The sequence below is a fragment of the Sphaeramia orbicularis genome, chromosome 1, assembly GCF_902148855.1.
Source record: "Sphaeramia orbicularis chromosome 1, fSphaOr1.1, whole genome shotgun sequence".
Classification (NCBI taxonomy): Eukaryota; Metazoa; Chordata; class Actinopteri; order Kurtiformes; family Apogonidae; genus Sphaeramia; species Sphaeramia orbicularis.
Genome location: NC_043957.1, coordinates 35814026 through 35828492, shown reverse-complemented (window position 1 = coordinate 35828492; position 14467 = coordinate 35814026). Strand labels below are relative to the sequence as shown.

At 34.3% G+C, this 14467-nt stretch overlaps 1 protein-coding gene across 1 annotated transcript in view; it reads right to left on the bottom strand.

The window, feature by feature from the left end:
* The window catches only part of LOC115417766 (uncharacterized), a 56814-nt gene extending 43175 nt beyond the window's left edge, over positions 1-13639 (bottom strand). Inside the window, exons 1-12 of the mRNA XM_030131817.1 lie at positions 13444-13639; positions 12078-12191; positions 11592-11966; positions 11340-11485; positions 9946-10046; positions 9543-9676; positions 4572-4775; positions 3220-3333; positions 2749-3108; positions 1722-1744; positions 1081-1181; positions 678-811 (exon numbers count right to left, since the gene is read on the bottom strand). Coding sequence (XP_029987677.1) covers positions 678-811; positions 1081-1181; positions 1722-1744; positions 2749-3108; positions 3220-3333; positions 4572-4775; positions 9543-9676; positions 9946-10046; positions 11340-11485; positions 11592-11966; positions 12078-12191; positions 13444-13639 — 2002 coding nt within the window. The remainder of the gene's footprint in view (positions 1-677; positions 812-1080; positions 1182-1721; positions 1745-2748; positions 3109-3219; positions 3334-4571; positions 4776-9542; positions 9677-9945; positions 10047-11339; positions 11486-11591; positions 11967-12077; positions 12192-13443) is intronic.
* Between the last annotated feature and the right edge of the window lie 828 nt (positions 13640-14467).

The following is a 14467-nucleotide window of genomic DNA, read 5'->3' as shown; positions in this document are numbered from 1 at the left end:
CATTCTGTTATAGAATATTTTTTATACCACTTATTTATTCTTACTTTTTATCTTTCTTATCTATAAATTTTTATCAACTTTTTTTTTATTTTTATTTTTTTACCTTTTTTAAAATGCATAGTATTTAAGTAGCAAGGTGTGACTTTCTCTATCTAACAGTATCTCAGTTGTCTGTATGTCCTGTGTATCTAGTGAATTAAGTATAAAAACAAACAAACTTTGAACTGTTCTCATGTTGCAGTAGCAATTCCCCTCGACAACAGTGTAAAACTTTGAAAACAATAGCAAGTCAAACAGATGCACGTTGATATCAAAGTATTAGGGTTTATCTTTTCATCCATAAACTAATGAAGCATAAACCCGCTGTTGTGCATATTATTGAGCCACTACTTACGTAGTTCAGTGCAAGAGGTTTTAACACAAACAATAGAATTTCACTAATTCATATAAATTTTGGGGTATATTGATCAGCACCTTATGCTGAACATGTATAAAGTAAAGCAAAATAGAAATGTCATTGAATGTTGCTAAAAATATTTTTTCTTTTGTTTTTAGGTGAGGTAACATTTCTGTTTGTTTGTTTGGGGGTTTGACTCTGATTTTACATGCGTTAGAAGAAGACAAATGTGAAATCAGTCACAAGAGTTAAACACATTTATGCTCAAGTGCCTTCTCACAGATGAAGAGTTCTTTATCATTGCAAAATCGATCATTCCAGGTTTTAAGAGGGTCCCTCTCTTGACCCAAAACCTCACCACAGTCTTCTCCACCACAAGGTTTACAATTATCTGGCTGTCCCTGTTTCCAGTACCTGCAGAAGAGATAAAGACAAACTCCATCTGTACTTTCCAAAGAACTTTCTGTTACATATTTATAAAGACACAATCATCGCTATAAATCACATCAGATCTAATCTTCTTCACATCAGTATGTCTGTATATCTCTGTTTTTTTAAGTCGTTACAGACTGTAACCCTGCATCAAGGTTTGGTTTAATTAACTCTAAACATCACAGTATTCTGATATTCTCTGCATTTTCAATGTACCACAAGCATGATTTATACAAAAAAAAGAGTCTTACGTTCTGCCAACATTTTCTCCATTTACCCATTTCCAGACACCTTCGTTCTCAAGATCATTCAGACCAATCCACAAACGCTGCCCCAATGAGCTGATGAATCTCTGCATGTCATACATAGAAATTATTAGTCAATAACGGTGATTTATTTTCATTCAGCTTTCCTCCTTATAGTAGCTGCTGAGCCATCCTGGTTTATAAATGTGGATTTTTATTCCATTGTACTGAAGTCAGCTGTGAGTTAAAGGCCTGTCCTGTGGAAGAGAGATCACTCCTCACTTCCTTTCTGTACTCTGTGTATGTGATATATGGAGATCTGACCTTCAGACAAAAAAGGATTCCAAGTTTACTTTAACATATGTCAAACTAATGAGGTTTATGATCAAATCAACTAATTTAAAACACTGATTAACAATGATTTTTATTATACTGTCAACAAAACAGGATTGTTCCGTACTGTGAAGTGTTTAACCCATAAAGACCCAAACAGCCACTGGTGACCAAAACCATCTACTGATCTAAAATGTTTAATATCTGTTGATCCATTAATCCTATCAACACATGTAAATAATCAGTGTGAAATACAGTTTGTCATGTTTTCATGGTCATCAGATATGACCCATTTGGATGTTCAGAGGCTCCGTACTTAACGTGGAAATACTGTCATCTTCTACAGCATTGATTCACCAGTAAAACCCATGGAATTTGACAAGTGACAGTGGATGGAGATGCATATTTTTACATTCAGTTATTGATATCTATGCTGAAAATGTAACTTTTTCTTCAGTTTTCTGTGTTTCTGGTTTAATAACTTTTGAATTTATGCTGAGCTTTTATGATCACCTACATGGTCAGTAAATTGAATATCAGAAAATACATGATTTTCACTGATAAAAGGCAAAATACAGAGAATAATATTATAATAAATGGTAATAAATCACTTAAGAAAGGTTAAATCTACAGAAAAATTCATTTGGAAAAAGTCACAAAAGTAGCACTGGGTTGTTTTTTTTAAATTCAGTTTGAAGTAAAAAAAAACAAAAACAAAAACAAACAAACAAAAAAACTCATAATTGGTTTCATATGTTTATTTTTATCTCCATATTTTGTCATTTTTCAGACATCATTGAAATCTTTTAATTTGTTTATTGTTTTGGGGGTTTTTTTGACTTTGTAGAAGTCAGTGAGGAGGACTCTTCCTTTTGAATTCTATATTTCCCTTTGTCGTGTATTGGAAATTAGCATTAGAGATAAACAATAACAAACATAACCACTAATTCATGACAGTTACAGCAGTAGGATTTTTGGAGTTTGTGAGGAATATATTGACATTTGCATGTGACAAAAATATGAACAAAAAGGGCAAGTTTTCATTTTTCAATCCATTATCTGACATGAACTCACCTGTTCCTCTTCATTAGATACAACTGCAAGTGTTGCACCACGGTTTTCACAGTCCTGTTTGCTGACATGCCAGGTTTTTTTTGAGTTGGAAATAAAATAACAATGACCACCAAACTTCCTCCATGAATCAGGACAAGAAGATACATCTACAAAAATAACCAGCACAAACATGAATACCTTTGTATAAAACATAGTATATTACAGCTGAGGGAAACAAGTTCACAAAAAAGTTCTAGATCATTATTTACTCACCCAGAAGCTGCTTACACAACTCATCTTTTTCTTTAGTCAGATTGGTGTTGATTGCCTTTAACTGGTCTCTCTCACTGGTTAGGTTGGAGTTAATGGTTTTTAACTGGTATTTTTCTCTAGTTAGATTAGAGTTAATGGCCTCCAGTTGGTCTCTCTCTGTGGTTAGGTTGGAGTTAATGGTTTTTAACTGGTATTGTTCACTAGTTAGATTAGAGTTAATGGCCTCCAGTTGGTCTCTCTCAATGGTCAGGTTGGTTTTCTCATCTTCTAACAGTCTGCTCCTTTTGGTCAGGTTCTGATTAGACCTTTCCAAATTCCCATTGCTTTTCTGAAGCTCCATTCTCAAATTTCTTTCTGAGCGCCAACTGGCTATGCCTTGAATAAAATTGAATCACAGGAAACCAAGGATTACATATTTACACCATGTATCATATTTTATATTTGGGCTCAGTATTTCCACTGGTTGAATGAAGATCAAAAACTTACTGATGCTCATTAAGACAATGACAGCAACCAGGAGGAGAAAACACAGCAGTCCCAAGAGCAGTAAAGCAGTTTTGACGTAGTTTCTCTTCTCTGAATTCACATCGACAGAATTAACTATGAACATAAATAAACAGATGATAATTATTAAAAATAGTATTTAATTTCTGTTACATATGGGTGCCTTTATGAAACTGGTCCCTAAAAACAGGACATAGGAGTTAAAAATTCCAACCAGATGTAGACTAATGTTATGAAGCAAGTTTGGAAGCACTTTGGATCTATTTTTTGATTGATTGATTGATTGACTGATGTATTTATTTCGAACATGAATGTCAAACAGAAGAAGATAAATAAACAAAACACTTAAACATAAGACATATAATACACTTTGGGTCTATTTTAAAAATAAATTCTTTCTGAGATAAAAGAGAAACAATTTTTCAGATGAAACACATTTTTAAATTGTTTTGCAATATTTTTGTATAAAAATCCTTATGTGAAACGGTCAAAAGGACAGAAAAATTATGTGCTACTATTTTTACCTCCGCCAAGGAGGTTATGTTTTTGCCAGCGTCTGTCTGTCTGTCTGTCTGTCTGTCCGTTTGCAAGATAACTCAAAAAGTTATGGAGAGATTTGGATGAAAATTTCAGGAAATGTTGATACTGGTGCAAGAAACAAATGATTAAATTTTGGTGGTGATCGGGGGGGGGGACAGGACTGATCTGCATAGGCGGAGATCTGCGCTCTCTGAGTGCTTTTCTAGTTTTAAATATCTTTTTATTCTCTCACAAGTACATTTTGGGAATTGAACTAATTTTGCAAAGCAGAGTGTTTAACAAAAATGACCGCTATTCCAAAATCATTCACGATTTATTTGTGTTTAAATGGGCAGCTTCTGTATTTAACACCAGCGGACACGATGGGTTACACATGAAACCTGGAATGAGACTGAGATTCATGAAAAATCTGCATGTCTGGATTTGAAAAACCACTAGGATCACCAAATTTAACAGCGGTAAATAAGACCATTTCAAACCATGTTTTCCAGATCCAATGCACTGTCCCAATTTTGGTCCTATTTTTAGCCCAAATATTTTATTTTAAAAAATTCATTAATTTTGGGATGGCTCAGAGCAAGAGTATAATTTTTTTTTGCATTTATCTGAGGTCATCATTAGGTACATCCTCAGGGGAAATACGTCTAAATTTCTCTTTTATTATTGAGTCTAAAAAAGCTGGCAGGTACCAAAATGAACCCAGTTTCACAGAAGCACCCATACTCAAATATGAAGATGTGCTTAAAAACACATTATTTAACTGTATAAGCCGTTACACAGGTGTATATACATACTCTGCTGTTGGTCCTCAGTGGTGTTGTCCTCTACTGTAGGAGGTGAGTTCCCCTCTGCCCAGAAGTTGTCATAAATCTTCACACTATCCACATAATCCTTTATATTTTTGTCACTCTCTTCTATGTTGCGTCCTTCGTTTTGTTGAAACCTAACTTTCTTGGTGAGGTCTGATTTGGCATAGATATCCTCAGACATCACAGTATGTCAACTTTTCTCTCTATGTATGAATCCAGTTAAAATGGAAGGTCCTGTTCATGACTTCTGTATAACTATGCAGTACATCTACCTGTTTTTAGAGGGAGGGAAATGTGAGATTTAACCAAAAAGGGAAGAAAAGAAATGACATTAAGTAGAACTATTGAGTGACCTGATTGTTTTTTTACACTTTTCTACACAACTTCCATTTTCCTTCTACCTAAGAAATGTCTGATGATGTGAGGACCTCTCTGTTTTCTCTTCAGCTTATTTTACCATTTGCATAAAACTATACAGTACCTCTGCCTGTAATTTCGAAGGGAAGTACTAGATGTTATGTGGACTCTAATTTTTACAGAAGGGAAGAAATGCCATGAATTAGAACAATAAACTGGCTTATCATCATATCAGGTTTCAGTATTCCTACATAAACATTTACTGTGACTTATTATGTCACTTATGAACACAGTTGCACAGGATGAAGAAATAACAAAATGTATGATTCTACCAACCCTTTTTTTTTTTTTTTTTTTAAATCTATAGTGTGTAATTAAGTCAAAGTACTAATACAACACAGGAGTATTCTAATAAAAACATACTAATTATGCAAATGTGCTGTCAGTAAAATTAAAGTTCAGCAATAGTGTAATAAAATACCCCTTGTTGTGAATAGTACTGTGGAAGACACCGTACAAGTACAAACAAGCACTTAAATCAGCCTCAACCATGGATTGGAGGGCCCATCTGAACTCACCTTTATACCACACTGTAAAAAGTGACACTACCCGGGAGTATTACTGAAACCCTATGTGAATGTGCCACATGTCTAATTTGTAAAGTTAAAATTCCACTGTAAATTATCAACTCTTCTGTATCAATTAGTGTTGGTGTGATTTGCAGAGATTTGCAACATTTTCTCTTTATTTATTTCAATTATGATACATAAAAGTTGTCAAAAAATGTTTTCAGGTTAAAGTAAGGAGGTTCACGTCATGAAGTAGCATGGATATCATTATTATTATTATTATTATTATTATTATTATTATTATTATTATTATTATTATTATTATTATTATTATTATTATTATTATTATCATATTGGGGGAAGCCATAGCTCGGAAGGTAGAGTGGGTTGTCCAGTAACCAAAAGGTTGGTGGTTCGAATCCTGCTCTGTCCTAGTCATGTGCCATTGTGTCCTTAGGCAGGACATCTCATCCTCCTTGCCTCCAGTGCTGCTACTCTGAATGAATGTGTGAATGTTCGGTGGTGGTCGAAGGCGTCGTAGGCATGAATTGGCAGTCATGCTTCTGTCAGCCTGCCCCAGGGCAGCTGGGGTTACATATGTAGTTTACCACCACCAGAGTGGGAATGTGTGAGCGAATAAAGAATGGATCCACTGTATGTGCTTTGAGTATGTGTTAATAGAAAACCACTATATAAATCTGATCCATTATTATTATCATCATTATTATATGATGCAGAGATGGGTGACAGCTACTATAAGGACATTGTTCTGTCTGTAAGTGTGTTAAAGGGATCATATTTTGCGTTTTTAAATGGAATTATGCATTTTAAAACATTTCCCTGTGGTCTACATAAACTGTAAATGCTTTGCTTGGGTCTGAATTCTTCATTAATTCAACTCCACAGGTCCATCTTCCACCCCGTTCAGCCACTTGTGCTCATTAATACAACCAACAACTGAACATTTTAGGTAATCGCCTCCAAGTTTGGACATATTTTCAGCGTGGACTACAACTGCTGCTGCTGATACACAGTTATGGCATACTCTGAGAAATGTTCATCTGAAGTCTTGACCTTATATGTGCAAATGTCGTGACATAACTAGTTATAGACGTAAGAAATTAAGCAGGAATTAAAACAGGTTGTAGAAATCCACTCGATTTTTGCCAAAATGAATATAAAGATAGCGTTGCAGCACCTGGAGGGTTCAAATTCAAACTTTATGAACTATTAGGGTCCAAATACAAAAATAAATGAACCAAAGACTAATAAAAGTAGTTTTAGCAAAATATGACCCTTTTAAGTTGGAAGAAAACTCAAATGCCATTCGAATGAATTTAGTTCGACAGTGTTCAAGTGTTCATTCATGTGTGATCTCAGAAAAGTACCAAGGCCTCGGCCATGTGTTAAACTCTTGTCATTTAGAGAAAATAACCATTGCAGCCTTGGTAGAGATATGCCATAATCCAAAGTAACACAGATCCCAGGATGACAGACATAACTATGTTCCAGACAGACCTTGCATTGTTTTTCCACAACTGTCAGACTGAGACCTGAGGAGACAGTCATTTGAGTTTGGATTTGTCAAACTCTTCCCTCCTTCTTCGGAGAATAAATCACCTGATTAAATCCACATCCTGGTTGCGAGTGATATTTTTCTAATAGTGGTGAACCTGCTCTTGACATCAGAACCAGGGAATAATTCCAACAGATTCAAGTAAAAAAACAGACTTTGATTATCTCGTGCAAATATTTCATGAATACTTGTCCCATGTAAACAGAGCTGCAGTCAGTAGATAAAAATAGCATTTACTGAAAAGATTAAGGATATTTTTAAGTTTAAATAAATATAATTAAACCAGTAACTGATTCAGTCTCAGCCAATTTTAATAGAAAAAAAGCATCAAATTACATAATTCACAGAAGACATTGATAATGAAAGAATAGAAATTGGATATATGTTATTCATTTTAGAATCACTGCTTTCAGTCATTTCCAAATTTTCCCTCTATTTCACAATTTTTTCACAATAAAGTTGCATTATACCATATTTGAGCTGTTAGTCTTTTAGGGGGGATGTTAAATGAAGAGGTAAATAAATGACCGATTACAATCGGACTTTCCGCATTGATAAGTTTCAAAATAATTAAACTGAATGCTATTCCAAGGTATGAAATTATAACTTTTTACCTTCATCTTGCAGAAAACCCCATTTAAAACTCTTCAGTGGTCCCGGAGAAATATGGATCTTTGTAAAGTATGTCAGAAGTCCCTTCCCAGAGACGCGTTGTCCATTGTGTTCATGCCTTACAAATACGAAGTTGTTCATTGTGTTCTCACACAAAAATATCTCTTTTGAAAAAGTGACTGCTTGTTTCTTTTCATTTTCAACTAACAAAATGAATAATGAGTTACATCCAAAAGGAAGCAGATTTCGGAGTTTTGCAAACGTTGGTAAGGTGCAAAAATGAATGATTAAAGAAAGATATTACATTATTAACTCATGGAAGATTGGATTGAGCTCCTTCTTCTTCCTCCTTCCTGCACAGAATTTGAATTCATTTGTTCGTTGCCCCGTCAGTTGTGAGTAAAATATTTTCATTCATATGGATGCCAAGAGCATCCACATGCCAAACTTGGAAGAAAGGAACCTGTGACATGCTTTACAAAGATCCACATTTCTCCGTGACCACTGAACTAAATTAAATGGGGTTTTCTGCAAGATGTAGGTAACAAGTTATAATTTCATACCCTGGAATAGCATTTAGATTGTTTAATTATTTTGAAACTTATCAATGCGGAAAGTCCGATTGTAATCGGTCATTTATTTACCTCTTCATTTAACATTCCCCCTAAAAGACTTGATTTAGATTTATCCCATTCTTTGTAAGTAATGTGTAATTAATGTGTTTATTGTTTTGTTTTTGTTTGTAAATTTACAGTCATATGTCGACTGCCAACTGTTTTTGTGAGCGGAGCAGGACTGTTCAGGACGGGGAAATACTAAATACAATCACTACTCTATGCTGATTAAAAACTACGTATTTGTGTTTTAAGCTCCGGTATTTTGTATTTTTCATACATCAGGGAATTTTTTGATATGACTATTGAATTATTTCTGTAGGAAGAAGCTTTGTAGAAGCCAGTGAGCAGGAGTCTGTCCTTTGAATTATATATTTCCCTTCATCATGTACTGGAAATTAGCATCAAAGATTAACGATAAATATAACCACCAACTCATGACAGTTAAAGCAGTAGGATTTTTGGATTTTGTGAGGAATAAAATGATATTTGCATGGTATATTGCACTACTGCTGTTATTGTAAATAGGTTGGATTTATATCCTTTACATTCTGTTATAGAATATTTTTTATACCACTTATTTATTCTTACTTTTTATCTTTCTTATCTATAAATTTTTATCAACTTTTTTTTTATTTTTATTTTTTTACCTTTTTTAAAATGCATAGTATTTAAGTAGCAAGGTGTGACTTTCTCTATCTAACAGTATCTCAGTTGTCTGTATGTCCTGTGTATCTAGTGAATTAAGTATAAAAACAAACAAACAAACTTTGAACTGTTCTCATGTTGCAGTAGCAATTCCCCTTGACAACAGTGTAAAACTTTGAAAACAATAGCAAGTCAAACAGATGCACGTTGATATCAAAGTATTAGGGTTTATCTTTTCATCCATAAACTAATGAAGCATAAACCCGCTGTTGTGCATATTATTGAGCCACTACTTATGTAGTTCACTGCAAGAGGTTGTAACACAAACAATAGAATTTCACTAATTCATATAAATTTTGGGGTACATTGATCAGCACCTTATGCTGAACATGTATAAAGTAAAGCAAAATAGAAATGTCATTGAATGTTGCTAAAAATATTTTTTCTTTTGTTTTTAGGTGAGGTAACATTTCTGTTTGTTTGTTTGGGGGTTTGACTCTGATTTTACATGCGTTAGAAGAAGACAAATGTGAAATCAGTCACAAGAGTTAAACACATTGATGCTCAAGTGCCTTCTCACAGATGAAGAGTTCTTTATCATTGCAAAATCGATCATTCCAGGTTTTAAGAGGGTCCCTCTCTTGACCCAAAACCTCACCACAGTCTTCTCCACCACAAGGTTTACAATCATCTGGCTGTCCCTGTTTCCAGTACCTGCAGAAGAGATAAAGACAAACTCCATCTGTACTTTCCAAAGAACTTTCTGTTACATATTTTTAAAGACACAATCATTGCTATAAATCACATCAGATCTAATCTTCTTCACATCAGTATGTCTGTATATCTCTGTTTTTTTAAGTCATTACAAACTGTAACCCTGCATCAAGGTTTGGTTTAATTAACTCTAAACATCACAGTATTCTGATATTCTCTGCATTTTCAATGTACCACAAGCAGGATTTATACAAAAAAAAGAGTCTTACGTTCTGCCAACATTTTCTCCATTTACCCATTTCCAGACACCTTCGTTCTCAAGATCATTCAGACCAATCCACAAACGCTGCCCCAATGAGCTGATGAATCTCTGCATGTCATACATAGAAATTATTAGTCAATAACGGTTGATTTATTTTCATTCAGCTTTCCTCCTTATAGTAGCTGCTGAGCCATCCTGGTTTATAAATGTGGATTTTTATTCCATTGTACTGAAGTCAGCTGTGAGTTAAAGGCCTGTCCTGTGGAAGAGAGATCACTCCTCACTTCCTTTCTGTACTCTGTGTATGTGATATATGGAGATCTGACCTTCAGACAAAAAAGGATTCCAAGTTTACTTTAACATATGTCAAACTAATGAGGTTTATGATCAAATCAACTAATTTAAAACACTGATTAACAATGATTATTATACTGTCAACAAAACAGGATTGTTCCGTACTGTGAAGTGTTTAACCCATAAAGACCCAAACAGCCACTGATGACCAAAACCATCTACTGATCTAAAATGTTTAATATCTGTTGATCCATTAATCCTATCAACACATGTAAATAATCAGTGTGAAATACAGTTTGTCATGTTTTCATGGTCATCAGATATGACCCATTTGGATGTTCAGAGGCTCCGTACTTAACGTGGAAATACTGTCATCTTCTACAGCATTGATTCACCAGTAAAACCCATGGAATTTGACAAGTGACAGTGGATGGAGATGCATATTTTTACATTCAGTTATTGATATCTATGCTGAAAATGTAACTTTTTCTTCAGTTTTCTGTGTTTCTGGTTTAATAACTTTTGAATTTATGCTGAGCTTTTATGATCACCTACATGGTCAGTAAATTGAATATCAGAAAATACATGATTTTCACTGATAAAAGGCAAAATACAGAGAATAATATTATAATAAATGGTAATAAATCACTTAAGAAAGGTTAAATCTACAGAAAAATTCATTTGGAAAAAGTCACAAAAGTAGCACTGGGTTGTTTTTTTTAAATTCAGTTTGAAGTAAAAAAAAAAACAAAAACAAACAAAAAAAAAACTCATAATTGGTTTCATATGTTTATTTTTATCTCCATATTTTGTCATTTTTCAGACATCATTGAAATCTTTTAATTTGTTTATTGTTTTGGGGTTTTTTTTGACTTTGTAGAAGTCAGTGAGGAGGACTCTTCCTTTTGAATTCTATATTTCCCTTTGTCGTGTATTGGAAATTAGCATTAGAGATAAACAATAACAAACATAACCACTAATTCATGACAGTTACAGCAGTAGGATTTTTGGAGTTTGTGAGGAATATATTGACATTTGCATGTGACAAAAATATGAACAAAAAGGGCAAGTTTTCATTTTTCAATCCATTATCAGACATGAACTCACCTGTTCCTCTTCATTAGATACAACTGCAAGTGTTGCACCACGGTTTTCACAGTCCTGTTTGCTGACATGCCAGGTTTGTGTTGAGTTGGAAATAAAATAACAATGACCACCAAACTTCCTCCATGAATCAGGACAAGAAGATACATCTACAAAAATAACCAGCACAAACATGAATACCTTTGTATAAAACATAGTATATTACAGCTGAGGGAAACAAGTTCACAAAAAAGTTCTAGATCATTATTTACTCACCCAGAAGCTGCTTACACAACTCATCTTTTTCTTTAGTCAGATTGGTGTTGATTGCCTTTAACTGGTCTCTCTCACTGGTTAGGTTGGAGTTAATGGTTTTTAACTGGTATTTTTCTCTAGTTAGATTAGAGTTAATGGCCTCCAGTTGGTCTCTCTCTGTGGTTAGGTTGGAGTTAATGGTTTTTAACTGGTATTGTTCACTAGTTAGATTAGAGTTAATGGCCTCCAGTTGGTCTCTCTCAATGGTCAGGTTGGTTTTCTCATCTTCTAACAGTCTGCTCCTTTTGGTCAGGTTCTGATTAGACCTTTCCAAATTCCCATTGCTTTTCTGAAGCTCCATTCTCAAATTTCTTTCTGAGCGCCAACTGGCTATGCCTTGAATAAAATTGAATCACAGGAAACCAAGGATTACATATTTACACCATGTATCATATTTTATATTTGGGCTCAGTATTTCCACTGGTTGAATGAAGATCAAAAACTTACTGATGCTCATTAAGACAATGACAGCAACCAGGAGGAGAAAACACAGCAGTCCCAAGAGCAGTAAAGCAGTTTTGACGTAGTTTCTCTTCTCTGAATTCACATCGACAGAATTAACTATGAACATAAATAAACAGATGATAATTATTAAAAATAGTATTTAATTTCTGTTACATATGGGTGCCTTTATGAAACTGGTCCCTAAAAACAGGACATAGGAGTTAAAAATTCCAACCAGATGTAGACTAATGTTATGAAGCAAGTTTGGAAGCACTTTGGATCTATTTTTTGATTGATTGATTGATTGATTGATTGATGTATTTATTTCGAACATGAATGTCAAACAGAAGAAGATAAATAAACAAAACACTTAAACATAAGACATATAATACACTTTGGGTCTATTTTAAAAATAAATTCTTTCTGAGATAAAAGAGAAACAATTTTTCAGATGAAACACATTTTTAAATTGTTTTGCAATATTTTTGTATAAAAATCCTTATGTGAAACGGTCAAAAGGACAGAAAAATTATGTGCTACTATTTTTACCTCCGCCAAGGAGGTTATGTTTTTGCCAGCGTCTGTCTGTCTGTCTGTCTGTCTGTCCTTTTGCAAGATAACTCAAAAAGTTATGGAGAGATTTGGATGAAAATTTCAGGAAATGTTGATACTGGTGCAAGAAACAAATGATTAAATTTTGGTGGTGATCGGGGGGGGGGGGGGGCGGGGGACGGGACTGATCTGCATAGGCGGAGATCTGCGCTCTCTGAGTGCTTTTCTAGTTTTAAATATCTTTTTATTCTCTCACAAGTACATTTTGGGAATTGAACTAATTTTGCAAAGCAGAGTGTTTAACAAAAATGACCACTATTCCAAAATCATTCACGATTTATTTGTGTTTAAATGGGCAGCTTCTGTATTTAACACCAGCGGACACGATGGGTTACACATGAAACCTGGAATGAGACTGAGATTCATGAAAAATCTGCATGTCTGGATTTGAAAAACCACTAGGATCACCAAATTTAACAGCGGTAAATAAGACCATTTCAAACCATGTTTTCCAGATCCAATGCACTGTCCCAATTTTGGTCCTATTTTTAGCCCAAATATTTTATTTTAAAAAATTCATTAATTTTGGGATGGCTCAGAGCAAGAGTATAATTTTTTTTGCATTTATCTGAGGTCATCATTAGGTACATCCTCAGGGGAAATACGTCTAAATTTCTCTTTTATTATTGAGTCTAAAAAAGCTGGCAGGTACCAAAATGAACCCAGTTTCACAGAAGCACCCATACTCAAATATGAAGATGTGCTTAAAAACACATTATTTAACTGTATAAGCCGTTACACAGGTGTATATACATACTCTGCTGTTGGTCCTCAGTGGTGTTGTCCTCTACTGTAGGAGGTGAGTTCCCCTCTGCCCAGAAGTTGTCATAAATCTTCACACTATCCACATAATCCTTTATATTTTTGTCACTCTCTTCTTCATTGCCAGCCTCATTTCTTTGAAACCTAACTTTCTTGGTGAGGTCTGATTTGGCATAGATATCCTCAGACATCACAGTATGTCACCTTTTCTCTCTATGTATGAATCCAGTTAAAATGGAAGGTCCTGTTCATGACTTCTGTATAACTATGCAGTACATCTACCTGTTTTTAGAGGGAGGGAAATGTGAGATTTAACCAAAAAGGGAAGAAAAGAAATGACATTAAGTAGAACTATTGAGTGACCTGATTGTTTTTTACACTTTTCTACACAACTTCCATTTTCCTTCTACCTAAGAAATGTCTGATGATGTGAGGACCTCTCTGTTTTCTCTTCAGCTTATTTTACCATTTGCATAAAACTATACAGTACCTCTGCCTGTAATTTCGAAGGGAAGTACTAGATGTTATGTGGACTCTAATTTTTACAGAAGGGAAGAAATGCCATGAATTAGAACAATAAACTGGCTTATCATCATATCAGGTTTCAGTATTCCTACATAAACATTTACTGTGACTTATTATGTCACTTATGAACACAGTTGCACAGGATGAAGAAATAACAAAATGTATGATTCTACCAACCCTTTTTTTTTTTTTTTTTTTTAAATCTAAAGTGTGTAATTAAGTCAAAGTACTAATACAACACAGGAGTATTCTAATAAAAACATACTAATTATGCAAATGTGCTGTCAGTAAAATTAAAGTTCAGCAATAGTGTAATAAAATACCCCTTGTTGTGAATAGTACTGTGGAAGACACCGTACAAGTACAAACAAGCACTTAAATCAGCCTCAACCATGGATTGGAGGGCCCATCTGAACTCACCTTTATACCACACTGTAAAAAGTGACACTACTCGGGAGTATTACTGAAACCCTATGTGAATGTGCCATATGTCT